Source organism: Pseudorca crassidens, chromosome 6 (assembly GCF_039906515.1).
Source record: "Pseudorca crassidens isolate mPseCra1 chromosome 6, mPseCra1.hap1, whole genome shotgun sequence".
In the NCBI taxonomy this organism is placed as follows: Eukaryota; Metazoa; Chordata; class Mammalia; order Artiodactyla; family Delphinidae; genus Pseudorca; species Pseudorca crassidens.
This window is the reverse complement of record NC_090301.1, coordinates 2,120,270-2,148,030: the sequence shown is the minus strand read 5'-3', so window position 1 is coordinate 2,148,030 and position 27,761 is coordinate 2,120,270. Positions and strand designations below refer to the sequence as shown.

Sequence of the window (27,761 nt, the reverse complement as noted above, 5' to 3'; positions counted from 1 at the left end):
GGGTCGCCTAGTAACCCTTCACCTGAGCTCGGAGAGGCACTCATGAGGTGCTCTGCAGCCCTGGGTCCGCACTCCTCAGCCACCAGGCCAGGCTCCCTCCCCAGGTCGCTGCCGTCAGAAGATGAACCCTGACTTCCAGGAACACCTAAGGTGGTGAACAGGTAGCCCCCTGCAGCCCGGCCAAGCTGTGTCACTGCCCCACACTCACTACACAGGCCTCTTTGCACAAGGCTTGGAAATTTGTGGATTCAATTAAAGAGGAAGGGAGATCACCCAGTAGTGTTTAAACACCAAATCAGGGCACTGTTAACATCATCAACTCTCACCACGTCTGGAACAGTCAGACTGACATAATGACGTTAGAACAGTCATCAGAAATGTAAATAGCGTTTAAACACCAAATCAGGGCACTGTTAACATCATCAACTCTCACCACGTCTGGAATGGTCAGACTGACATAATGACGCTAGAACAGTCATCAGAAATGTAAATAGGGCTCAAGTGGTAGGAAGGTATCTGCTTGGGCATCCTCACGGCAACGTGAGTAGACTTCACAACACAAAACTCAGTAGGAGAGAAAAAGGAAACAGAATGGGTTATAATACCATTATGGTAAATGGAACACACGCTCACAATACGTGTGTTTGTGACAACACACTTGGCTCATAAAAGAAACACTAAATACACTCCCGCGGCTGCCTATGGGTGGAGCGGGGTCTGAGGTGGTGGACGAACACTTCAACAAAGAAGCCACGAGCAGCAGAGGGGCTTCCAGGGACGGAGATGCTAGAAGAACTGAGGGGGACCCCCCATGTGGTCACGGACACGGCTTGGCGGGAGGAAAGCGCCGTCTCCTGGCTCACCCACCGTTTACTCTTCCCCAAGGACTCCCGGCTCCGGCGTCTCTCTCATTTCCGATCACCCGTCTTAAGCCTAGTTTGGCACCAGACTGGAAGCCTCACCCGTCCTCCTGGCGGGGGACCCGAGCCTCCGTGCCTGCAGGGAGACCATCCTCCCGTCACGCGATCCCCTGCCCCGTGGAGCAGCGCACACCCAGGAGATGGGCTTGCAGGACTCCTGGCGGGCTGACCGGGGGAGGGACATGGAGAGTGCGTGGACTCTGGGCCACACGGTGCGCTCAGGGGGAGGCCGGCTGCTCTCCGGGCTGAGGCCCCCGGACGCTCCTGGAGACTGCTGAGGCAGGGGCTACCGGTCCCGGGACCCACGGGCAGCCCCTCCCGTGCGGGAGAACGGTCCAGGAGCCGGGCTCTGCGTCTCCTGGGGGATCCCGGGGCCCTGCCGGACGTGCCGGCCTGAAGACCCTGCACTTGGCCCCCTCGGCCCCTCCCTCCGAGCCCGCTGACCTTCTCCCCCATCCACACCGTCCTCGTCCTTGATGCCTCCTTTCCACAAAGCCCTGCCTGGGCCCAGGCCAGACCCCGTCCTCTGGGCCCGGCCGGCGCTCTGTCTCATTTCTGGACATTCTTGCTCCGATCCACACCCCTCCCTGTGCCTTGGGCCCAGCCTCTGGGCTCTCCCGGGTGTCACCTGTCCTCCGGAGCCCTGGGCCCCTTCCTGGGGGCAGCCGGCTTAGACCTCCCTGCCCTCCCGAGTCCATGACTCTGGGTGCGGGGCCTGGGCACCCCCAACAAGCCCTCTCAGCTCAGAGGACACAGATGCGTTTTGGGGGCGCCAAGTGGAGGACGTTGTACACTCTGAAGAGTCTATTCCGTATCTGTGTCCAGTCTGCATCGTAGACGCCCCTCGGCCGAGGGAGAGAAGAGAGCAGCGTGCCCCCTTCCACGGGGAATGGGGACCCTCTCCTCGGGCCAGTCGCCCCCATACACCTCCTGGTTTCCTGTGTGTTATCCTAACCCACGTGGCCGAGCTTTGGAAAACCAAACTGAGTAGCAGGGACGAACCTCGCTGAGTGAGGACACAGGGCCCTTGGGGGGCAGCAGTTCCCGGGACAGGAGCCGGAGTGTCTACTTCCCTGGAGTCCACGTGTGTCTGCAGAGCAGGGCTCACAACAGCCAGGGCACCTGGCCGGGCCAGGGACCAGGCCCAGGGACCAGGCCCGGGACGTGGCTGTGGGGGGAGCGGCTCTGGAGGTCTTCCTCGGCCCACTGTGACCACTCCCACTCCCGGGGGCGGGCGAAGTGAGCCCCCAGCTGGCCCAGGCAGCAGAGCCTGAGTGAGGAACAGGGGCTGCACGGCCAAGACAAGAGGAGACCCTGGGCAGGCTATCGCGGGCCCTGGTCTGGCCACCGTGGCGGTCCGGCTCGGTGGACACTTTGGTGGAGACAGCCCGACAGGAGGCCTCTCAGCCTCACTGGTCCCGGCTGTCCTGGGGGCTTCCACACGGGGAACGGGCGGCCTCCTGACCTGCCTTCACCATCCTCGGGGGTGCCTCTGTGACTGACATGGCTTCAGTGTTTTTGTCCCCCCAAATTCACATGTTGGAACCCTCACCCTCAATGTGATATTAGGAGGTGGGGCCTTCGGCAGGTGATTAAGCCGTAAAGATGGAGCCCTCGTGAATGGGGTTAGTGCCCTTATAAAAGAGACCCGGGAGAGCTCCCTCACCCCTCCCACCATGAGGACCCAGCAAAAGGCACCGGCTGTGAACCGGCAAGAGGCCCTCACCCACCACGCTGGCACCCTGAGCTCGCATGTCCAGCCTCGGGGCAGGGAGCAAGCCTGGATGCGCCCTGATTCACCCTCATACTTGACCAAGTCTGGCTGGGTGAAAACTTCAGGCTAGAAAGAACCTTCCCCCAGAACGGGCCAGGCGCTGCACTGCTACCGAGGGGCCTGACGTCGTCCTGGTTCCTGGCAGACCTGGCCCCCTCCCTGGAACATCGCAGCACCCTTGCATCTCGTCCCTGTGCTCTGAGATTTCCCAGCGGTGCTCCCTGGCAGGGTTCTCGCGGCCGGCGGCTGGTCCTCCGGTCCTGGGACCTTCTCGTGATCACCCCAGATGCTTTCCTTTCCTTTCCGTGTCCTCCGGAAGCCCCTGCTCCCTGGGCCCTGAGTGCGAGGAACGCTCCTTGGATTTTCTTCTTTTCTCCCGTCTCCTGGTTTCCAGCTCTGGTCACCTTCCTGCTCCACTTTCCGGGACCTTGACTCACCGTTCCTTCCAGCCCCAGGACTCGATTCTGTGACCATGTTTCACTTTCCTCTCTGGTCTGTTTCCTCCCTTCTCTATGGCCCTTGCTCACATTCTGTGGATGTGGAATCGCCCTCTTTAAGGGTTTTAATGCTGTTCTTGGCTCCCTCTGCAGCGCCCCCTCCGGTCCCCGCACCCACCCAGGAGTCTGGCCTCCGAGCTGCCGCTGAGCACCTTCCCAGGTGCCGATAGTCCTTGGTGGCCTTCTGAACCATCAGTACCACGTCCAGGACCTTAGGGGGCCATCTGCTGCGGGGCCCCTGATGACAGCTTCCTTTGGGCTAGTCAGTCCCTGAAGGAGGTGCCCATCTCTGCCCGGGGGTAAAGGTCAGTGTGCCGGGAGCCCAGCATGGGGCGGGGGGCGGTGGCCTCACCGTGCTCTGTGCCTGTGTCTGTCCCAGCCCAGGGACCCCGTGCCTTTCTGTCCAGGGCTGTGGGGCTGGCAGGGCGTCGGGACGGAGGCCTCTCAGGCCCCTGTGGCCCGGTCCCCTGTCTGAGCCCCGCCTGTCCTGCACCCCGGGGCCAGGGTCCCTGCGGTCACTGTCCCTGGGCTGTCCGAGTCAGCGGGCGGAGCTGGGGGTGTCCGTCCCCGTGCCACTCATCTGGGGGGCTGCCTGCCAAAGCCGAAGCCCCTGGCCCCCGGGGAGGAGGGGCCCGGTGTGGGGCGGGGGGCTCGGGTTGCCACGGTGCCCCCCCGAGCCTCGAAGAGCGTCCCCCAGACCGACTCCAGGCCCGGTGCCGAGTGGCCGGGTGGCCTCCAGCAACCCAGCTCTACTATTTGACATTCTGCAAAACCACTGGTTCTCAGCCCATTTTCTCCCCAAGACACCGGACACAAAGCAAGAAACCAACTGCCCACGTGAATGCCGAGCGTGGAAATCTCTCCTCCGGCCCCTCACCTGAGAGCCTGGCCCGGGCACCACGGAGAAGGGGCATCCCTGCCCCAGCTGCCCGCACAGAGCCTGGCGGGCGACACTCGCCTGTGCAGCGGGGGGCATGCAGGTGGGACGGCGGGGCCTCGGGCGAGGGCAGGGCTGGAAACAGCCTCGGCAGTAAAGGTAAAGAGGGTCTTGAAATACCTAGAAGTTTCTTACTGTCCAGTTTCTGCCTGTTGAGGGGGTTTGTGCCGTAGAGCAGGGCGTGCGCCTCTGAGTGCACCGTCTGCAGCTCCTCCAGGGTGGCCTTGCGTCCGCGGATGCACTGCGGGGACAGAACAAGACAGGATACTGCAGGGGTGAGCCTCAGCAGAAAACTGGCACCCAGGAGGAGATGCAATTCTATACGGGCACGAGCGCAAAATTATTCGGTTATTGTGAAATCCAAAGCAAACATCACCTGACGCGACATTTGAGAAAAATATTTAAGAAATATTTTACAGGGTTTGCACTTTAATTGAGACTTAGGAAAACGTTTTAAAAAAAGATAATCCCAGCCTTCAACGCGTTAACCTTCACAGTCACACAACCGATTTGGCATCAAATTACTGCGTTGCTTTCCAGCTGGGGGGTCTGGTCTTAAAAGACAGATGAGCTGCCTGGGGGTGGACCTGCTCTCAGGAAGCGGGGGCCAGACCCCAGCTCCTTGGGCACCTCCGAGCCTTCCCGCGAGCCTGAGACGGCCCGCAGTCGTCTGACACCCCGATCTGCGTGTCCGTCCGCACTTTTCTTCGGTTGGGAAATTCCTCACATCTGGACGCCTCGGCTGTTTTCAGACGTTCTCCAGAAATTATCTTGAGCTGAGCCACATTTACTTAACCTCTGAGAAGGAGGCTGTTTGTGAAGCGGGATTCCAGTTGACACTTCTTTATACTTTCCGAGGGCCAGAGCGACACAGGAAGAGCCAACAGGACCCTGGGGGCCCAGGGGGAGCCCGTGGGCTCGCCGGGCTGGACGCACTCCCATGCAGCGGCAGGCCAGGAGCTGTGCTCCCCCCGGGAACCTCCAGGGAGGCCCCAGAACCGCTCCTAACGGTACAACAGGCCTCCCAGCGACGCCTGCCGACGCAGGAGCACAGGGCAGGGGAACCGGAGGCAGGCTGTGACCGGGGCTTTGCCGGCCTGGTCTCCTCCTCGTGGAGGGGCCACGAGGCCGCAGAGAAGGTTGTCCACCCCGTGGAGTGAGGGGCGCTGGCCGGGAGGCCTGGGCACCGGGGGGTCGCCTGGTCCCTCTGCTTCTCCTCTGTCAGGGGCCCCTCCAACAACCCGTGTTCCCTCGGCCGAGGGAACATGTGTCACCCTCTGGACCTGCAGGTGCCCCGTGTGGTGAGCGTCCCCGCACGTCGAGGGCACGCCTGGCCCTTCACCCCGGGTCTCCTCGGTACCCGGGGGCCCCTGCGGCCATCGGCGCCGGCCCTCAGTGCCAGGGGGCTGGACGAGCAGCTCGGTCTGCTCCCCTCGCCTCCATCTCCTGCCTTGAAACTACCCTGGAGGCCCCAGGCCCGAGGGGACCCTCCTGGGGGCGAAGGAAGCGGCGCCTGGGAAGCGGGGTGGGGGTGGGGGGCGGGGGGTGGTGGTGGTCCTGCAGCGGAGGAGGAGGGTGCATCCGCCAGGGCGATGCTGCCCCCCAGTGGTGCAGCCTCACGGGATCCGGGAGCAGGTGCCCAGGGCTCCAGGCCACAACCTCGGGGTCCCCCTCTTCTCCAGAGGGACTCCAGGACAGGATTCTGGACCCAGGCCCCATGCTTTCCCCTCCAAACACCATGTATCGCCATAAACTGGCAGAGAGATGGGGTCACGCGGGACAACTGACCTCAACTCCTAAATACTGGCTTCTGGGGAAGGGGGGCTGGATGGGGGGCAGAGTGGGGTTCGGGCCACGCCCGCCCTCCAGACGGGCTGCACTGGGCTGTGAAGGACGGACGCGGACGTTCTGCTCATCCACGGGGCTCTAGCTTTCCAGGGCCACGCTGTAGGGCAGCACACGCCACCCTGCTCCCCATCCCCGGCTTCACGGGGTTCCCAGTGTGTGGGGAGACAGCAGGCCCCCACTTGGTGGGCACGTGGGGGGCTGGCTGCCACTGTCCTAGAGGGCTCCTGGGAGGGGGTGCCACCTGCCCCGCTCCACGGATGACGATGCTGTGGCGCCCACGGCCTGGAGCTCCCCCCACCCCCCTCCCCGTGCACCCGCACAAACGGTCCTCTGTTTCCTCTCACCCCAGAGCTCAAGACCCTCTTGATGGCCGCATGCCAGGAAATGTCTCTCCCCCATCAGAAGGATGGAGGAGGCTCAGCGGTCCTTCAGCAGAGCCTTCCTGTCCTCATGGGCCTGGGGCCACCGCAACGGTGGGTGGGCAGCGTGAGTCCCAGGCCCCGACAGGCCGGAACAGAGGCAGCTCAGCCCGCCTTGTCGGCAGGCATCGTGGTCCCCTTGCCAGGTGGCAGGGACAGACGTGAGGGCCTGCCGCTCAGAGGGGTAGAGGCAGGGGCAGTGCTGCGCTTGGGAACCAACGCCAAGCAGACCAGACCGGCCCGCGCACCCTCCCTGCCTCGGGGTCCGGAGGCTCCCCACACCATGGGAGAGGCTCTCGGAAAAAATCAAGTAAGAGAACTTCCAAGGGAAAGCCAACAGGATGACGGATCCCCCGGACCCCGCCCTTGCGGCAGAGGCCCTGGGACGGCCTGGCCGTGTGACCCGGGTGCTGACGGGGAGCCTGGCTAGGGGCTGGCTTCCCAGAGAACAGGAGCGTGCGAGAGGAGGTGCAGGACAGGAGAGCTCGGCATTCCTCCGGAAGCCAGGCCCGTGCGCCCGCCTGCAGGGCCCGTGTCCTCCCCCAGGCCTCCCCCGCTCAAGCCCTGGCTCACTCGCCCGCGTGGGCCGTCCTCCTTGCTGCCCGCGGGGCGGGCCTCACCTCGCATCTGCCTCGAAGGCCGGTCTCCTGCAGCCGGGACCAGATGCTCTGGATGCGCCCGGCGTGCTCGGGGTGGCTGTTGGTGTTCCCACACGTGCACTGGTGTTTCAGCATCAGCGTGTCGTACACGAGGCCTGCGGCAGAGGTGGAGGCGGCCGCCGTCAGACGAGCCCTCGGGGTCCCGGGCAGCTGCCCCCGCCCACCGCCCGCTCACGGCACTCGCCAACGGTCAGAGTCCCCGCCACCCAGGGTGTGGAGGGAGCTGAGCGGCCTGCGGTGTGGGGGGCAGGCGGGGCAGGAAGAACCGAGAAGGCAGGCGGCCCGCCCCCAGGTCTCTCGGCTGTGAGCCCTGTGGCACTCACGTCCAGGGGACCGCGCTGACCCAGAAACAAGGGAGATTTGGGTCCAAAACTCGAGTCTCTCTGTCAGGGGACTTCTCTATCGAGCGGTTCAACCTTGTGGACTGAGATCCGTCCAAGGTTCTTGGGGCCCAGAGGCTCAGTTCTGCCCTCAGAACCTTGCAGAGCAGCTGGGCAGGCGCGTGGAGCTCACATACGCGCTCGCACACACACACGGACGCAAGCACATTTAAAATCACCCTAGAAACGGACGCAAATGGAGGAGTCCAGGAACTCGCACTCACTCCCCAGCTCTGCACTCTCCGCTTGGGACAGCGCTGGAAGCTGTTCAAGCCTGAGGGTGCCCAGCACAGAGCCGGCCCAGCGGCGGGGTCGCCCTCAGGAGGGAAGTGCCGCAGCCTCACCAGCCTGGGCTCCGCCGCAGGGAAGCGGTGGCCCTTCCAGCTGATCAAAGTGACTGATGTCACCTGGCAGCTGCGTGGAAGGTGGTGGAACCTGCATGTCTGGAGAAGGGGGGTGCGGGTGGGTGTGGTCACCTTCAGCTTCCACCAGGAGCCCCCCCGTGCCGTGCCCCTCCTGGGGCGGGGGGGGGGGGTCAGCCCCTGGTGACATCTGCCAGGAGGCGGCCCTGTTGTCCCCGACACAGCACAGTCACACACCTGGTCTCCCAGGGTTGGGACAGTGGGAAGGTGGCTGGGTGAGTGGACGCCCTGGCAGCCACTGGCACCTGTCACTAACACCTGCTCGTTCAGGTGGAGAAGGGAGGGAGCGCCAGGCAAAGATCAGGGGCCGCAGAGTCAGAGGCCCACGGCCGCTCCTTCTCCATGTCTGATGCTGCCAAGTGGAGGCATTAGCACCAGCCTCCGGGGGAACGAGCTTCGAGGTGAGCCTGTTCCTACAGGTCCAGCTGGACACGGCAGTGCCCGAGCCTCCTCGCTCAGTCTCTTAGAAGTTGGGCTAATGGGAGTCAGTCCCCTTGCATTGGAGGGATTCTGGGTCCACCAGCAAAACTGAGCGGTGGGACAGGGGAGAGTGGGGTTGGACTTCTGGTAAAAAAGCAGTAGGACAGGGGCAGGTTTACAGTCAGTGCGCTAACGAGGGTGTGCCTGGTAGCGCGTAACAGATGCACACACACGTCTACGTGGACGGCACGGACGTATGTATGTGCACAGCTTAGAGGCCCATCAGTGCCACGACACGGCCACCCGCCCCTCCACAGCATCGTCGTGGTGATAAAATCGCCTCCTGACGTTTACTGGCCACGAGGCCAGGAACTTCAAGGTGATGCCACTGTCATCCCCTTTCACAGACGGGAAACGGCAGCAGAGCCGGCCTGCAGAGTGAGCGGGGAGCGGCCAGCATGCTGGGCAGACGCGCGTGGGCTCGGAAGACGCCAAGAATGGCCGACAGCAGTGCAGGGGCCCCAGAGTCCTGGCTTCGTAAAGTGCACAACGTCTGTGTCTACCTGTCTGCCTGGCTACGCGCAGAAACAACCCAGGAGATGTGACCTGAACGCCGACAATGGCTCCTCCGGGGGGCAGGGTTGGGGCACCCGTTAGCTTCTCAGGTTTCCATCACATGTCCTTTTTTTTTTTTTTTTAAGTATTTATTTATTTATTTGGCAGCGCCGGTTCTTAGTTGCAGCACGTGGGATCTTAGTTCCCTGACCGAGGATAGAACCCAGGGCCCCTGCCTTGGGAGCGCGGTGTCTTAGCCACTGGACCGCTAGGGAACTCCCATGTGTGCTTTCTTACAGTGAATATGCACTGTTTTATACATTAAAAAAAAACTGATAATGAAGACAAACTAAGGAGGTCCATCAACAGAGCAGGGTCCAGCGGCCGGGCCACTGCTGGTGACGTCATGCCGGCCCGCAGGCTCCCTGGTGGGACCGCTGACCGCCCGGGGGCACATCTGACACGGGAGCGTTTCCACTGTGGTCCTGGGGTCTGTCACGGGAGCTGCGCCCTTCTAACAATGGACCTACCTCAGCCAATGGCCAGGGCCTCACACTTTAAAGAGTCACCTGCTGATCCTATTGGTGATACTTGGCAGTTTTCTGGTTTTCCTTTTGAAAAGCAAGAACTTAACTTCTGGAGATACTGACTATGAAACTTTTCCCTGAATGTGAGCAGTATCCTGAGACCTGACAGAGAGAACACGGCCACGTCTGCACATCCCAGTGTGCAGAAAAACAGGGCGTTTTATGAGAACTGTTTGGAGGAGGATGAAACTGTTGTGTATTTAGATAACTTTACCTTAACGTGCCACCAAGAAGAAACATCCAATGAGTTAGATGAGAACATGTGAGGCGCTATCCCGGCCACCCTCCCGTCCCAGGCAGGGTGGGGCAGGGTGGAGGCTGCCCCGGGAGCAGCCTCGGCCCGACAGAGGCCAGTGCCTCAGACCCTGGTGGATGCCTCACTTGGCTACCGTTCTCAGCCCTGACTTGCAGGGAGCGCCCTTCAGGCGGAGGCAGAGGGTCCTGCCCGCAGACTTCTCCCCGGCCGGGCGGGGCAGTGAGGCAGCACAGGTGGAGGACAGCTCGGTGCAGAGAGCAAGCGTCCAGGGCTGGCCGAGCCCTGCTCTCACGCGATGCGCAAACACCGCACGGGGTCACCTGGGCCTCACAGGCGAGGTCCTGGCCGAGCACTCAGTTCGAGGTCGGGGAGGATGAGAAAGGGCAAGGTCGCTGCCCTGCTGACCGCGGACAGGAAGCCGCCCGGCCCGCGCAGGCCCCGCAGTGGCGCCTCCCGCCCCCTCACGTCTGCCCGGGCCACAGCCCCGACCCCCTGCCCCACGTTACCTGTGGTGAACCGCGGCTTGGTCGGGGGCTCCTGCACAGACATGGGGAAGGTGGCGGACGCGGGGGAGGACTGCGCTCGGGACAGAGGCCGGTGGCTGCCGAAGGACACGGGGATGCCGGCCGCCTCCATTGACGCCTGGTAGCTCCTCAGCTGGTGGACCCGTTGCTGCTCCAGGAGGAGGGCTTGCTGGGGGAGAGGAGACAAGAGCCATTTTTGTTGCTTCCAGGCAGCTCCTGCCCCTGGCTGGAGGGCTACGTGTGTCCCCTCCTCCCAAGTCGCTCATCCACCCGGCCCTTGGCCCTCGGGTGGCACCGGGTGGACAGCCTGTGCTGGCCCCGACCAGACCGGACATCCCCGTGGGAAGACAGACCATCAGCGGAGACGCCCGGCGAGTCCGGTCAGGGCTGACAGGGAGGCCCGGCCCAGCCGGGGGGCCGCGGGGGGTCCCTGAGGAGGTGGCACCCAGGGAGGCAGGGCGGCCGGGCAGAGGGTGCTCGGGGCGGGGCTCGGAGGTGTGAAGAAAGGCACTGGCGCAGGAAGCCACGCCGACGGGGCTCGACAGCACTCCCGGCCAGTCTGGTTTCGACCAGGACCACTTGGTCTGCACGCCAGAAACTTGGATGAAAAGCACATCACGGCGGAAATGCGACTTCTTCTCCATCCCCGACCTCTTCCCTCTCCTGGTCTCACACGTCCTCACGCCAGGACGGGAAGGACGGCTGAGGCAGAGACGGCCAGGGCCCAGCGGTCTGGGCGTCAGGGCCGGGGGGTGTGGGTGCACCTCTCCGAAGCTTGGACCCAGAGCGCAATCCCCCGGACCCCACTTTAGCCAAAAATAACCAGAGTAAAAGTGGGTGGGTTAAACACACACTTTACAAGCTCCTTTTTCACAGAAGGTATCTTCCATGTGAAGAAGGGGCTTCTGTGAGAATGCCAAAAGGTCCGAAAGCGGGAAGTTTGCAAACCAAAGGGCCTCCGCCGGATGAGACTCTAGGGCTCGGAAGCAGGGAGCCACAGCCCCTCTGCTGAAGCTGGACAGGCCCCCCCATCACCCCTTCCCTGCTCTGGACTCTGAGCCAGCGGACAAGCACACACAGGAAGACGCCACGGGGACCGTGGGCTGCGCGGGAGAGAGGCGCTGCGCCCACGGGGAGGTGGGTGCTGGATCTGGGGTGGAGTCAGGGGAGAGGTGGAGGTACCAGCGGTGCGGGCGGCCGCCCAGCCCCTGCCAGAAGCGTGGGGAGCGGGGGCTTCCTCCCCGGGCGGCCACGGAGGGGAGGGCAGGACACCCTGTTCAGAGGTGCTGGAGAAAGCAGGGCTCCTGGGCGACTGCAGGCTCCACGGCCAGCCCTGCCCTTGTTCCTGGGGGAAACGCTGTCCTTTGGGAAGCGCGGGCCCCGGTGAGCAGCAGACCCCCTGGACGAGGGCCCATGGCTGTGCCGCGGCCCTGGGGGCGGCCTCTGTCCAGGCTCCTGACCTCCTGCCTTTAGGAAGCAGAGTGGAGAGGAGAGAGCCCGGAGCCTCTCCCAGGCGCTTCCTCCCCTTCTGCTGACGGGGCGCCCAGTCTCTCCAGATACGAGCCGCCTACAGAACGTGGTGCCCGTCTTAAGCTGAGACCTGCACGTTGTTGCGTGTGCACCAAGCTCCCCCGAGAGGGGCTCTGCTTGTGGTTCCCCAAAGCACACAGAAAGCAGGTGTTTCTGATAACTGTCTCAGGCTTGGAGTACAACGAGGATAATTTTCCTTAGTGAACGCTGGCCACTTTATCATTGACAAGACACTAGCCCTAAAAAATTGTCGCAACGCCTTCCAATTTCATACGAGCGTACGAACAGCAAGCTGAATTCCAGTTATAATGAGAGGCTGGCTTCCTTCAAAAACGTGCGAGGCCCACGCCCCCCAGCACGGGAACAAGGCCCCAGCTCAGGTCCCGTCACCTGCAGGAGTCTGCACAGCACAAAAGACAGCGGCTTCCTCCTGCTGGGACCTCCCTGTTTTCATTAAGCATTGGTTCCCGTGCACTTTGCAAAGTGGTGTTTAGCGCTGAGGCTGTGGCCCGAGACAGGAGACCGGCTGCCCTCCGAATGACAAATAAGAAAAGCAACACAGCGCCAGCCACCCGCGGTGCCCGCCCTGGCGTGTGGAGCCCGCAGAGAGGGCTGAGCTGCGGCCTGTGCGGGGTCTCCAGAGAAACCTATGAGCTGATCCCGTGTGTCACCTCCCGCCCCAGTCCAGATGCCCCCGGGTGGGCAGACGAGCAGCAGAGGCGCCTGGCCTGGGCTGCCGGGCCAGAGGAGGAGCTTGGCTGGGCAGCCGGCACCAGCAAGGAGGGGGTGGGCAGCAAGGCCCAGCAAGGGCCCAGCAAGGAGGGGGTGGGCAAGCCGGGGCCCTGCACGTCGGGTGCTGAGCTCCAGCACCGATGAAGGACACGATTAGATATCAGATCCCACTCCTCAGATGCCCTGGGCCGGATTCCGACTTGCTGGCCGGCCGCGCTAGCGTTTCCCTGACCTGGCAGTTTTCCTTTTCACTCAAAGTCAATGAATCATCCCTCAGATTTAGTCATCAGTCTTGTGAGTTTGTTCATTGCATGTCAGTGCCAGGGAACCTGACCCGCTCTGGATACCCGGGCCAGGCTGCTGTGCTGCACCTGTAAGGCTGGTCGCTGGTGGCTTCTTGGCCCCCGAGGTCCTGGCTCCTGATCAGATGCCACCCAGCTTTCTGATCAGTTAACAAACCAGCCTCCCTCCCCACGTTTATGCTGATCCCACCAGCACGTGCATCCGTGTTCAGCTACAGCCTGTGAACCTGAAAGAAAAGCATCCCTAAGGAGTTCAGGGCCTGTGCTTAGCCGGAAAGCAGGCGCGTAAGTGCCCACAGCGGGCAAAGGGCCAGTGGCCCTGGGCGTGACCCGCTATAACACAGACGTCGCACCACACCTCCCTCCCGCATCGCCAGGGAGACGGGGCCTGGGCGGCGGGTGTGGAGGAGGGCACCGCCCCCGGGGCCCGGCCCTGCTCAGCGGGGTCACCTGTCTGAACAGCAGCTCCTGCTCCGTGGGCTGCCGCTGGCCCGGCGCCACGTCGTCCTCGTCGCTCTCAACGGGCTCCTGCTTCACCTGCACCCCGGCCAGCGTGTGCGCCTCCTTCGGCCCTGAGGGCCGGTCCAGGAACGGCTCCTCCAGGAGGGCCTGGTGCTCGCGCAGCTCCTCCTCGGTCTCCTCGGGGTGGCTCTCGGGCTGCCGGGCCGGCTCGCTCGCTTTGGGGATGATCTGCAGCACAGAGGGTGGGGACGGAGCGCGGTGTGACGTGGGGCGAGCGAGATCGCGGGACAGGAGAAGGCTGGTCACAAAGCCCACACCTCAGAAACACCGGGGCCAGCCTCTGAGGGCGCTGGCACACGCGCACGCCCGCACACGCGCACGCACGCACGCACACCCACCCACACAGACGCGCGCACACGCGCACGGGTGGCAGGTGCTGTCCGAGGTGCTGAACCTGAGGACGCTGTTACACACACGCACGCACGCACGCACACCCACCCACACAGACGTGCGCACACGCGCACACGCGCACGGGTGGCAGGTGCTGTCCGAGGTGCGGAGAAAGGACACAGCCCGGCATTTGGCACCTGCTCTTAAGCGCGCGTGCCTGGCACAGCGAAGTGCAATGCAAGTTACAGGTGTGGACCCACGCCCACACCTGGGCGTGAAGAGGGAGGCCTCCTTCCTTCGCGGTCACAGCTGCTGGGGGAAACCTCGCCCGTGCCCCTCCCCTGCCACCTCAAGAACACGCGCGTCCCAGACGCCGTGATGACCCTGCCTGCCAGCCCCCGACGGGGCACACGTGGCTCCCCTGCTCTCCCCTGGCCTCTGCGCCCACTCACACCTCGCTGTCCGGTCTGCCCTGGGCCTGCTGCCCGGACACCACGCTCCTCAGCAGCGCGGTCCTTTCCCTGCTGAAGGTCCCACACGCCGGTAACCCCCAGACGCAGGTGCCCGGCCCGGGCCTCGCTCCCCATCCCCAGACCCACCGCCCGACGGCCTGGTACGCATCCTGGCTCAGCACGGACCCCCGGGGCACCGGCTCTCGCTGGCCCTCCCCCTTCCGTGCCTGCCCAGCACTGCCCATCTCACGTCTCTGGAGAGCACACTTCTCTCCATCCTCACGCTCTGCTCCCGTCCTGCACCGGGCAGCCTGCATCTCCTGCTAGATCACAGCCACGGCCTTCTGAGGCCCCTGTCCCGTCCACCTCCGTGTGGCAGTGACAGTGGGCTCTCAACGTGCCACCACCCTGCCTAAGCCCCTGCAACTCTTCCTCTCATCCTTACTTTGCTCCTCTGCCGTCGGCCCCGCTCACCCTCCCCTCCACCACGCCATGGCCGTCCTGACATCACTGCAGTTTCCTCCTGACGGGCTCCCCACGGCTTCCCTCCCTCCCGGACGCCCCTGGGCTGACGCCTCGACACCCCTTAGACCTCCAGTCTTCTCCGGGAGGCGTCCTTTGGCCTTCCGGGTGGGGGCTGGGTGATGCTCACCTGCGTCCGCACCCCCAGGCTTTTCCAGCCACAGGAGTCATTGCAGCTCTGCAGCTGCCGTTTACATGGCCGCCTGACCTGCAGCCGTTCAGGTGAGGGTAGGGGCCACTGCTGACTTACCCACGGGGCACGTGGTAATTATCCATTAAACGTTCACCTGAACGACTGGGTAAGTGAATGAGCCGTCCAGGGAGTGGGAGGGTCAAGGTGGAAAGTGAGCAAGGCCAGCAAGGCCAGCACACCGGGGGCCGCAGGACAGCAAGGGCCGGCCTGACAGAGACGAGGCGGGGACCTGGCCCGGCGTGCGGGGGACCAGCAGATGTGCAGCCCAGAAGTAGGCGCTGTGGTCGGCCGGCCCGCCAGGGCCTGGGAGGACAAGGGCCTGCCCTAGCCGCTGCGACGTGGGGGAAGGACAGGGCCATGCAGCAGCAAGGGGGCAGCATGTCCAGGCCCGGGACACTGCAGAGGGAGGGCCGTCCAGGATGGCGCCCTGGGTCTCGGGTGACGAGGCTGCTGCCCTGGGCACGGGGGCCAGAAGACAGACAGGTGCTGGGGGCACAGAGGTCTCGGCCGTGCCCGGCCTGAGGGGAAGTGGTGAGCTGGGAGGAAGCTGAGAAAGAGGAACAGACGCGGGGGCCCCTCCTGTGACGCGGGGCCCCCTCCTGTGACGCGGGGGCCCCTCCTCTGACGCGGGGACCCCTCCTCTGACGCGGGGACTCGGGCACAAGGAATGTCTCAGAGCAAATTAATACCTGAACTGCTTGACTTTCTGTAAACTGTGGAAGAACGTGCCCCAAATTTCAAAGCCCCCGGCCTGAAGGTCGCTCTCCACGCACGATCCGTCCATTCGCTGTGGGGCAGATGTGACTGGTGTCGGGGCTTTAAGGAGACGCGAAGCTCTCGAAAGCCCCTGTTTAGGTCCCTGCCATGCGAGAGACCTGCCCTGCAGGGGAGAACGAATCTTGCCACCACTCCTGACTCTGTTTCTAGAAGGAAACCGAGGTCTTCCAGGAAGCCTAGTGTTTTCTCGTCCTGGGCGTTTGTATTTTAAAAAGTCCTTACAGAGCCACCTGTGCCCTCACCCACACCTGGATGCGGTGAAGCCTGGCCCACGAGGGATGGATTCGGGACACCTGTGCCAGTGCTGGTATTCCATTAGCTTGTAACCAGCCAGGGGTCAGCTGTACCCGGCGGGTACCAGGGCTCAGCCCCAGAGGAAGACTGAGCTATAGATGCCCTCCTCAGCACCTGCCTTACTTTGCTGAGAAAATAGAGTTTTGACTGGGCTAGGGGTTTCTTTTATGTGATCATCCCCTAAGTTGTCTGTAATGAACACTGTAAAGGAAAGCAACCTACGAAAGCCAAGCCGTGGGGACCCCAGGCCCTTTCTTTACACCTGCCCATGGCAGCTTCTCATCAGGAAGTCCCAGTCCAGCCGGAACAAGGTGGCCACAGCTCCGGGAGCAGGTCAGCGCCGCTTCAGCGGAAGGCGATGGGGTGTGAGTGGAGAGGAAGCCGGGGCGGGAGGGTGCTGGCTGGCAGACAGACTCAAAACTCTAGTAAACCATCCGGCAACCTCACATCCAGGCGCTTCGACAGATTTCTCACCGTGGTTCATCAAAAAAAAAAGTGTTTTGAAAGTCTGTTTCTGATGATTTTGAGATCTGTCAATCCCATCTGCTTCCCACACACCTGGAGTCCACAAGGCCCCACGATGAACTTCGTGCCTGGACAGAGTCCACTCGGGGCCAGACTGTGCCTGCCCCCCCCCCCCCCCCCCGCCTGCCCCTCCACTGGGGCTGGGTTGAGGCATGGAGGACCCATCTCTGCCAGAAGAGGGCGCTGGGCCTCTCCCGGGCCCCGGCATGTCCGCAGGTGCCTCGAAACCTCAGCAAATGGCGTTATAAGCCTTGGCTTTAGGACCCACGGGGTCAAAGCTCTCTCGTTTCCGCTGTCCCCCAGGGCCTGGCGCAGAGTCTGATAGGTAACAGGGTGGGGTTTGTGGGAGGTTTATTGAGCGTGGGGCCTGAGAAGGTGGCTGGGGAACAGACCCGGTGAGAGGACGCCACGGCAGAGGGATGGGGAGGGAAACAGGAAGGGGGGACAGCAGCCAGGACGGATATGGGAGTGGCCAAGGCCCCTTGCGATGCGCTGGAGGGCAAGGGTGTGAAAGAATTGGCAACAATGGACAGCGCGGTGGAGGTCAGGGAGAGGGACACGGGGACAGGGACGGGGGTGGACAGCAGGGGGCGGGCATGGGGCTGGGGGCTCCCAACACCATGGACTTCACCCTCCAGGTGAAGGTCCCGGAGGTGCTTTCTCAGAGCGGGTGGCAACCTCCTCTCCGCTCCGTGTAAAGATCCCAAAGGGTCAGGGGACTGCCTGCAGGGAAATGACCCTTGGGGGCTCAGCCAGGAGGGGGCCGAAGGTCAGCAGAGAGGTGGGTCCTGGCACAGTGAGGGGAGGGCGGGGCAGATGGAAAACGGAAGCGGGGAGCACAGATGCTCCAGGCCAGGCTCGCGGAGGGAGCCCGGGCGGCTGAGGGCCGGGGAGTGGGTACTTCGGGGGAGGTGGGGACGCCACGTGGACAGAGGGGGCAGGAGAGAGGCTCCCGCAGGGGAGGCCGAGGGGGAGGGCGGGGCCCCTGCAGGGGACTTGGAGAAGCAAGGTCTCTGTCGGGAGGGAGGCCGCGCGCCGTGGCCCGAGGGTGGCCTGCAGGGGGGTCACCCGGAGGCTGCGCCTGGTCCTCAGGACGCCAGGCCTGCTCCAGGCCCTACGGCAGGCGGCCCCTGAGTGGGTAAGTATATCCGGGGACGCAGTGGAGGTGGAGGCCCCGGGAGCAGCGACCGAAGGGTAGAGGGTCCTCGTCGTCCGGGAGGAAACGGGGTTGTGACAAAGCTGAGAACATGATCACCGAGGAGACGAGGAGAGCAGCCACGGGAAGGTGCACTGTGGACAGAAGCTCAGTCCTCGCTCTCTTCCGGCACCTTCCTTCCAAATCCAAACCTACAGCGCGGTTTCGAGAACAGTGCAAGACCCTTCACATGCCCTTCGCCTGGACGTCAGCGGACGGTGGCCATGGAAACAGGCAGAGGCGCCTGTCCTTCTGCTGACCCACGGCGGGCTGTCGGGCTGCCGGACCCAGCCGGCAGACGTGTCAGCACGACGCTCTCCCCAGAACCCCGGGGAAACTGTCCACCGTGGGGCTTTGAGGGACGGGCTTAGCAGCCGTACCTGCTGTATCTGCTGTGTTCCACAGATGAATTCAGTACCCGTACCCACTGTGTGTTACGTGTGAACTTAGGAACTGTGTATGATCCCGGTGACCTGTATTTAAGTTTCCTCCATTGTTCCAATAACGCCACTCGTGGCCTTTTTGGTCTGATTTGGGTCCAGCTACAGGTGAGAATTTGTCTTCAGGTGTCCTGTACGAGGCTGACATTTCGGGAGAGTCCACGTACTCTGTAAAGTGCCCTGGAGGTGGAGGAGGGCTGCCCCCTCAGGAGAGACGTGGGCGGTGCCCCCCGCGGGGCCCTCGGGTCGGGCGTGTGTCCGTCGGCGTGGAGCCGGGCCGTCAGGGGTTGGGGTGGTGTGATCGTGTTGCCTGCGGACGTCAGTGCGAGGTCTGTGGGCTGTGTTCTACTTCTTTCCATGAATGACGGGCAGAGGGGTTCAAGGGCTGGATGTGCAAGCCTCAGGTTTCCAGGTGTGTCCTCTGTCCCGTGTGGTGGGGTTCCTGCCCCCAGCCCGGGCACACTCGCCCTCGCCTCCCAGGTCGGCCTGGGTGAGGAGTGTCCCCGCCCTTCCCCCTGCAGCTTCACTGTCAGGGATCCCAGGGGCACGACCCCCATCCCTGCGGCCCGTCCTGGCAGGGCCTGGCAGGATGCAGCACCTCTCGGGGGGCGGAAACTCCACACTGGGGCGGGGGGGAGGGCTGTCCCTACGTGGCGGCCTCCCTGTGACGCCGAAGGGCCTGCCACACACCTGCCAGGGGTCTTCTCTCAGCAGTGACACCGGTGTGTGTGCAGCCAGTCTCCTTGGGCCATGGCCACAGGCAGAGGTCTGTTTCTCTCCCTGTCCATCTGTGAAACGCAGCTCTGCATCCACAGGCTGGGCCGGTCACTCAGCAGATCTGGCTCCGTGAGAGGAAGGAAGGCTCGCTGCGAGTGAGTGCGACAGCGGAGGTGTCGGCGGTGATGCCGCAGCAGACGGGACAAATGCAGCAGCTCTTTGTCTCCCAAAGACCCTTAGGATCTCGGGAGCACCCTCTCATCGATTAAACGAGAACAGATGTAAGCCACGTTCATAACAAGAAGCTTCTAAAAGCCAGACTAGAGTTCAGGGCCCAGACCTAACTGGTGAGCAGGCCAGTATTTAAAGGGCATTGGGTACACTCACCATTAGACACGCAAACAAACGAGGCCCCGTTTTCGTATTCACAGTGGAGGCTGAACAAGCAGTGAAGCACGTGAGGAATGGCTGCCATCCCGGCGCACGCTGGCCAGGGCTGCAGGGAGCCGCTCGGGGGCCGTCAGGGTACAAGCCCCCGGAGATGAAGGGCAGAAAGGTCAGTGCTGGCGGTACTAGATGTGACTGTCAGCTCCCTGAGCATCCCAGGGGAACAGCGTACAAACACTTCAGCCAACTGTCGTTCGCTATGGCAAATCACTCAGAACAAAACCCAGGGGATCAGCCAGCTTCTAACTCCCTCTGTGAAGAAGGCACCACACACGGACAGGTGCTTCCTGTCTCCCTAGAACCTCCTACCCATCCATCACTCGGTCAATGACGTAGTACAATAAGAAGCCGGTTGGGGGCTTCCCTGGTGGCGCAGTGGTTGAGAGTCCGCCTGCTGATACGGGGGACACGGGTTCGTGCCCCGGTCTGGGAAGATCCTACATGCTGTGGAGCGGCTGGGCCCGTGAGCCATGGCCGCTGAGCCTGCGCGTCCGGAGCCTGTGCTCCGCAACGGGAGAGGCCACAGCAGTGAGAGGCCCGCGTACCGCAGAAAAAAAAAAAAAAAAGAAAAGAAGCCCGTCAGTATTAGGAAGGTGACGTGAAGTGCCTTTGACGCTTCTGACACTTGGCGATGCCCCGCTCGTCCACCCTGACCAGGGGCCTTTCCTGCCCGAGTGGGGGGCTGGCTTCAGTGGCCCCTCCCACTACTGACACCTCCCTGTGCTGCCTGGTAGGAAAGCCCGCGCAGCCAAGGGGGCTCCGGGGCAGGGCTGGTGAGCCTGTGTCCCAGCACCTGGTGGGCGGCAGGGGTCTGGGCTTGGCCTGCCCTGAGCGTCTGGCCTCATCCCTGGAGAGGGCAGGGTCCCTCCTCACCTCTCCACCTTGCACCTGCCAGGCACGTCCCACCTGCCGGGCACCTCACCTGCCGGGCACCTGGACACATGACCCTTCCCTCGTCCCTGGGACCCTCCCATCCCTGACCCTTCCATCCCCCAGGGAAGCAGACAGAGGCCTATGCGCACCTGACAAGTGGAGCACAGGTGACCCACCCGAAAGGGGAAATGACGGGTGAGTTTTCACAGGAAGCAGACACGTCCACAATCAGGGCTCGCTGCCCCCGATCCACCAGCGTTCTCACGTTTCCTTCAGAAAATGCCCAAAGTTGCTTCCTATCACCTCAACCTCTTATTTTTTTAACAGCTTTATTGAGATGTAATTCATATAGCATAAAATTCACGCCCTTTAAATTGTATAACACAGTGGTTTTTAGTATGTTTACAGAGTTATGCAACCATCACCATAAGCTGCTTTTAGAACGCTTCCACGCTCTCATAAAGAAGCGTCGCACCCCCAGCCCCTGGTGACCACCAAGCTGCTTTCTGTCTATGGGTCTGCCTGTTCTGGACGTTTCACGTGAATGCAATCACGCACCATGTGTTTATTAGTCTTTTGTGCCTGGTCTTTTTCACTCAGCACCACGTTTTTGGGGTTTACCCACGTGTGGCCTGTGTCGGTGCTTCTTCCCTCTTTGTGGCTGAGCAACGTCCCGTCGTATGGACGTGCCACGCTGTTTATCACGCACCATGTGATGGGCATGGGGGCTGCCCCCGGCCCACCCATCCGGAGCAGCGCTGCTGTGAGTGCTTGTGGCCAGGCCCTCGCCCTGAGTTCTCCCGGACAGATGCCCCCGAGCTGCCAGGCAACGTGGTCGCTCCACGGTTAACCTTCGGAGGAACCGCTGGACCACGTTCCGAAGTGGCTCGTCTCCTCTGACAGAAGGAGGCTTCACTTCGAATGTAAGCATTAGAAACAAGCCACTCAGAGCTGCTGCCCCTCCATCCCCATAACCAGCAGGGCCCCGCTAGCCTCGCCGCTGCTTCCCGCCGGAAGGGGGCCCCGAGTGACCGTCCAGACCGTGGAGGGATGCAGACCTCTGGGCGGGAGCCCTTCCGACGAGGCTGCTGCAACAGGTGGGCAGGGCACGAGTGCCAAGGGGCTCAGAACCCGTGCTTTGGGGGCCCCGTGCCTCCGTTGGGGCCTCTCTGCTGCGGGTCTGCTTAAGAGGGTTAAGTGCCCTTAAGAGACCCCAGAGAACCGTGCGGGCCAAGTAGAATAACCCCCCGGGAAAGAGACGCTTCACGCGCACAGCGTGCTGCAGCCGCGCCCAAGCCCGCAGGCCCCACCGCCCGCCGCAGCCCGGCCTCACCTTGCTGAGGTGCAGCTGCGGCTGCTGCAAGTGCTGCTTGTGCTTCTCCAGGAACTGCTGATGCTGCTGCTGGACCACCAGGTGCTGCAGTGCCTGCGCGCTCTGGGGCAGCGGCGCCGACTGCGTGCGGCCCAGCGGGCGGTGCTGCCGCAGCTTGTGCACCGACGGGGACACGCGCTCCGCCCCCACCAGGGGCTGCGCGTGCAGGGGCAGCGCTCCCAGGCCTGCAAGATAGCGGTCTGAAGAGAACACAGGGGGGAGAGGCAGCAGAGGGGAGGGGAGAGGGCCGTTGAGTGACTGTTGGAGGCCGGCCGGTCCGGCACCGCCTCCCTGCAGCCCACCGGGCCTGCTCTAAGCTTGGGCTTCAGGGCAGAGGCCTTCCATCATCTGGTCCCCGGACAGCCAGGTCCAGGCCGTAAACGAGAATGGTCCCGGCACAAACGCCCTCAGAGGGGCCCCGGTCCGGCTGAGGAAGGGGCCAGGGTTCTGGTGGCTCCAGAGTGTCCTGGAAGAGCAGGCTCCTCCCCGACAGCCCACAGAACCAGGGTCTGAGGATCGGTGGTCCCTAGGGCTCAAACCATCCTAAAGTTCTCTTCAAGCATAGATTTGTACACGCAGAGGGCATTAACACTTTAAAAACTCCTGATGCACATTGCCAAAATCTCTTTCTATGACTTTCTGGAAAGCTTTTGCTACCAGCTGATAGGAAAAGGGCAGCTTGGCTGTACCCGTGCCTGGACTCAGTTTTTCAGTTAAGAATCTATATTGATGGGACAGGGTCTTGTTTGAATCTGTGTTTGAATCTTGTTTTAAAATGCAACCTCTTCACGCAAAACCCAGGAAGGTAAACGTTTTTCCTCCTGTATTGCTTTGTATTCCAACCATCAGTATTTTTTTTTTAATGAGTGTTGATTGATTTTTATTTATTTATTTTTGGCTGCGTTGGGTCTTTGTTGCTGTGCGCGGGCCTTCTCTAGTTGCGGCGAGCGGGGGCTACTCTTTGTTGCGGTGCACGGGCTTCTCATTGCGGTGGCTTCTCTTGTTGCAGAGCATGGGTTCTAGGGCACGTGGGCTTCAGTAGTTGTGGCGCATGCGCTCAGTAGTTGTGGCGCACGGGCTTAGTTGCTCTGCGGCATGTGGGATCTTCCCGGACCAGGGCTCGAACCCATGTTCCCTGCATTGGCAGGCAGATTCTTAACCACTGCGCCACCAGGGAAGTCCCAGTATTTTTTTCTTTCACAAATTGTTGGTTTAGATAGTTTACCATTTTTCCCCAGTTCCATGGGCAAAAGGGTATAACAAACCCATCCCAGGCCACCTGAGTGTCTGTTCCCTGGCACCTGAACAACATTTAAACATCACTCAGGCAGACTATGACCCCAGATCAGGGTGTCTGACCAGGAGAAACAGCAGGTAAACTGAAATGCCAGCTCTTGGCTTCTGCGACGGGGCACCTGCCTGAGGTGGCCCTGCTGACAGGTGGGTGGCTCCTGCCCTCCCCCAGGGTCTCCAAAGCCAGTGGGGCTGTGTCGCTATGTTTAGTCGAGGCTGAGACCCCCGGTGGGTACGGACTCTCAGTCTTTTCCTGGTCCCTTCATGGGGCTATTTTTGAATTAAAAATACTACTTTGTGCCAACAGGAAAAAACCCTCAACCCTAGCAAAACTGTCCCTTGTTATCTTTTCAAAAAGTTAATCAACCACAGTTCCCTAAGCCACCATCTCTTTTTATCCAAACCAGTAGTTTTCTGGAAAGGTAAGTTATCTTAAACTTTACTGTCTGCTTGACTACTAAATTAAAGTGAATAACTCAAAATGCATTCGAGATAGAATAGAATCGTTCTCTCCCCAGCTTTCTAGAAAAGTATTTTTAAAAAGAACGGCATCATCGTAAAGAAGTCTTTCAGAATTCGTCAATTGTTGATGTAGGTATTGTGGGGGATTAAACCATTTCACGGAGATAAGGACACGCCACACGACGCTGCATTTATGGGGTTAAAAGGCTACTTAGTTACTGAAAAGGTCCCTTCTTGGAAAACATCCCTTGTTGTTTTTAAAGCTCCTGTGGGCCCCCAAGGACGAGGGTGTAACAGGTGATGGGACAGCAGAGCCCTGCACTGGGGTGATCTGGGCCGACCCCACATCATATCCCGCAGAGAAGCTTCTCTCGCTTCTAGAGGAGGGAATACTAATTCCATGGAGATCTGACGTCCGGTTGGACACAGGCTCAGGAACAAGGAGCTCAAGTGGGCCAGCGAGGCTGGGACTCCGGTTCCTGCTGCCGTTGCGGGTTCTCCAGGGCTCCCCTCTCTCTGATCTGGGCCTCCAGCAGCTTGACGACGGCGCAGACGCCTGCCTTCACCGGGCGACGCCTCCCAGAGGACACAGGCCGTGGTTCCCGCGGGGCCGTGGGCGTGCGCTGACAGTGGAGAGGTCTTACGCACCCCGACGCCGGCGATGCCTGGGTTGGACACGGAGCTGCCCGGGGCGCAGGCCTTTCGGGCTGGAGCCCAGTTTTGTTCTGCCTCCGTTCCTCACCTCTCACCCCCATCCCACTCACCCCAAATTTGACCCCAGTGCCCCTGGAGGGTAAAACTGTGGGGCTACCACGCTCAGGGACAAATGCAGTGATCAGCATCACTGAAAACTGGACACCCTGACCTTCCAGTAGCAAAGCCATCAGCTGGCAGCTAGCTTCCGGTTCAGAACCTAAAGATGACCCCTTAGATCATTAACGAGAGTTTTTGATGATAACTCAAAAGCAGTTGGTTTTCAGTATATGTTGTAAAACTTTCAAGCTTGAGGGCACAGTAAATTAGGATCAAATTCTGTCCTGGATGGCCAGCTGCCTGCAGAGGCCGGCTGGGTTGGGCGGGGGGAGGGCCCAGGCTGCCCCGCCCACAGGGACCTGCTTCTGAGTATTTGTGAAATGATGCGGTTCTAGCTCTGACACTGTCTGTCTGTCCATAGTGACCACCAGCAAGCAGGCAGGTCTGTGGGCCGACCACTGGGGAACCTCAGGGAACCTGCCGGAGGCAAACCTGCAATGACCCTTCCTGACTCTGCTCAGACACCCCTCCTGGCACATGACTCCATTGCAGAAATGTCTACCGTGTACCTTCCAGCACAAAACACCGCGGGGGGTGGCAAGGTCGTAGGAAAGAAAAGCCCAGCGTCTGTTCTCCAGGGGGAAGGAAGCATGCCCAGAAACTGCCTGCAGAGTGCCCGGGAGGAGGGCTGGGGGGCACTGGAGTGGGGCCTGATGCAGAGGAAGGGCTCTGAGAAAAGGGCGGTGGGTGCGGAAGGTGTCGTGCGGGTCCTGCCAGTGCTGGGCGAGCGGCATCCCGCGTGCTGCGCGGGAGGAGAGAGGGAGGCCTACGCAGGCTGCTTCCACGCTGAGAGCTGGGGCTACGCGCCACGCCGGAGCTGTCCGACAGAGCTTCCTGGGCTGACGGAGTGTTCCACGTTCCTACTGCCCCACAGCCAGCGGCCACGTGAGCATCTGATGAGTCGCGTGTGGGACTCCCCGTCAAATCTCTCCCTCTGCTGTTAGCCTTCAGTTTCAATGTGGGTGGCCACACTGGCCCCGCTCTGGACCCTGGCAGGGCTTCCCGGGCCTTCCTACGAGTGTAGGGTGACTCCAGAGATCCCAGGATCAAGGAGGGGGCGGGGAAGGGCCCACGAGACCCCCAGGAAGGACAGACAGGCCAGCAGGGAAGTGAGGGAGAGAGCGAGGTTGAAGGTTAAAAACGATGAAAGACCAAGAGTCACCACCACAACCAGAGCACCTAACAGCTGAGGAGGGAGTGAGGTCAGGGCCGCCCCGCTGATCCTCAGGGCTCAGCAGGCCCCTGTAAAAGCCAGGGAGGAAGCTGAACACCCCGCTGGGTGGTGCCTGGACCCGGGGTGATGACCCTACGGCAGGGCCCCCTCATTTCATGGCGAGCCCCACGCACGCCGTCACTCGGAAGGTAACACTCTTACACTGTTGTTGCTAGGCAAATTTCACAGCAAATCTATTTTTTTCTAAATATAACCACCCCTTAGATGGGGCACATTAACAAAAATGTTACTGCTAATAGAAACCCGCTGCCCACCAGAGCCAGCCCTGGGCTTCCATCATGTGTCCGACGACCCGAAGGGCAGACCCATGAGGGGCTGCCAGCCTGCTCTCGGGAAAGTAACCAGGAAGTGTGTCTGATGCTCCTGCTTCCACGCACCTGGCTCTGCGAGTGGACTTGGTCTATCCAGCCACAGCCGGGCATGCGAGGGGCAAGTCCAGAAGTTCTGGGGGGACAAGCCACCCCGCCGTCCCTCCCGGGGAGCCCACGACGGCCTGACGCGGCCTGCAGCATGCTCACCTGTGACGAGGGGCGTCTGCGCGGGCGGCTGCTCCAGGAGGACCACGTGCTGCAGAAGGGAGCTGGGAGTCGCCCCCGAGTCGCGCTCCAGGGGTGTGGTGCCCAGGTAGGGGGTGAGGTGGGTGCCGGGGAAGAGCGAGATGCGTTGCTGGAGGGCCGGGAGGGCCAGTCTCTCGGCCTCCTGCTGGCTGGCCGCCCCCTGGAGAGGCACAACCAGGCTCCCAGGGTCAAGGGCCTGGGACGGCCGCCCCACGCCACTGCCACCCAGACCCGTGGGCACCCACTTACCGCGGAGGGGCCGGTGGCGGGAAGTCCCAGCGTGATGTTGGGCAGGGATGGTGACGTGTACAGGGGCAGCGGGCCCACCGAGCCTTCTCGCGTCACGAGTCTGTGTGCCAGGCTGGTCTGGGGACAGAGCACACAGGGCCATCACACAGGCTCTGCACTGCCAAGCCTGGGTGACACTTGCCAAGGCAAACGACCACAGAAAACACTTTGCGGCAGACCATGCCCAGTTCTGAGATCCCCGGTACAGAAATCTATTAACGAGGACAGCACGGGGGCAAACACGGCATTCAAAGCAGGCTACAAGCACTGCAGCCTGATTCACAATTCTTCACTCTCTTGTTTTGTTCTTATTCAATTCACTCATCGTTGTAAACTATCAGAATAAAATCTAGGACAATATATTTATCATGAGAGGTAGAAACCAGAGAAGAAAGTATTGATTAAAAAAGAAATCCCGGGCTTCCCTGGTGGCGCAGTGGTTGAGAGTCCGCCTGCCGATGCAGGGGACGCGGGTTCGTGCCCCGGTCCGGGAAGATCCCACATGCTGCGGAGCGGCTGGGCCCGTGAGCCATGGCCACTGAGCCTGCATGTCCGGAGCCTGTGCTCCGCAACGGGAGAGGCCACAGCAGTGAGAGGCCCGCGTACCGCAAAAAAAAAAAAAAAAATCCCCTTACATAAAAGGCAAATAATGGTCACAACAAGGTTGGCAACGTATAGTAGAGACAAAGACCAATATATAAAGAACATGCAAATCAAACAAGTAGTGAGAAATGACAAAGAAGAACCCGTATGGAGAAAAAAACTCATAGAAAAAAAATACTCAACATCATCAGTAATCTAAAAACATACCTAAAAATCTAAAAACATTTAAAAACCTATCCAGTTGGCAAAGATTTTCAAAAACGACTACAGCACCTTGACCCAGAGAAACAGAAACACACTGCTGGCTGGCTCATAAATCGGTGTGCTCCTTCTGCAGGACAATTTGGCAATCCGTGTCAAAAGCCTTAAAACCGGATCGAACCTTAAATCCTAAAATCCCACTCCACCCTCAGAATGCACCCTTAGGAGATAAAGCTGGACGCACACAGACTTGGCCACAGGAGCGCTCTCTGCAGCAGCGTCCACGCTGTGCTACAGCGTGTCAGAGGATAAATCCATGAGGGCATGTTTACACATGGGGATGTTCAGGTTGGAAAAATCTTGTTGATGACTTGGGAACTTATTTATCACGTGTGGGTAAGTACCAGTCCCCGAGGACTTGAACTGCTGTCGTATTTCACATCTTTTTGCTTCTAGAATGAAGGTTCTTTGCTAAAAGGACACTGTCCTATTCACACGGTATCCTCCCTCACTAGACGTCCAGTGACGTGTGCAGGGCCAAGGGCACAGGAAGAAGAGGACGAGAAGGTGGTTGCCGTGACGCTAGCTGGTGGTGTCATGGAAAATAACACTAGCGATGGATACCTAACCAGTTCTCTCCTAGCTCTTCTCACAATGGACTATATAATTAAGGATGAGAAACATTTTGGGTGCTTTAAAATTTCACTTTTGCAAGGTTAAAAAAAAACATGAGCTGAAAGTTGTCACAAGTTACTGTAAACAATGGCAGGCTGCCTGTAGCCCCGGCTGGAAAGTCCATCAGAGGACTGGGCGATTACCACCCCAGGGCACGTGCGCAGGTATTCAGTGCTTTGCAGAATTTCCTAGGTGGCTTAATGGTGTCATACTT

At 61.1% G+C, this 27,761-nt stretch overlaps 1 protein-coding gene across 4 annotated transcripts in view; it reads right to left on the bottom strand.

Moving 5' to 3' along the window:
* HDAC4 (histone deacetylase 4) overlaps nt 1-27,761 on the bottom strand; it is a 255,996-nt gene that overhangs the window by 40,146 nt on the left and 188,089 nt on the right. For 3 of the 4 annotated variants that reach the window (XM_067740021.1, XM_067740024.1, XM_067740023.1), the window contains 7 exons: nt 26,030-26,146; nt 25,742-25,940; nt 21,383-21,621; nt 13,213-13,452; nt 10,181-10,367; nt 7,016-7,149; nt 4,249-4,369 (listed from right to left, as the gene is read on the bottom strand). In XM_067740021.1, the coding sequence (XP_067596122.1) occupies nt 4,249-4,369; nt 7,016-7,149; nt 10,181-10,367; nt 13,213-13,452; nt 21,383-21,621; nt 25,742-25,940; nt 26,030-26,146 (1,237 nt within the window). The remainder of the gene's footprint in view (nt 1-4,248; nt 4,370-7,015; nt 7,150-10,180; nt 10,368-13,212; nt 13,453-21,382; nt 21,622-25,741; nt 25,941-26,029; nt 26,147-27,761) is intronic. The other variant, XM_067740022.1, reaches the window with a different exon arrangement.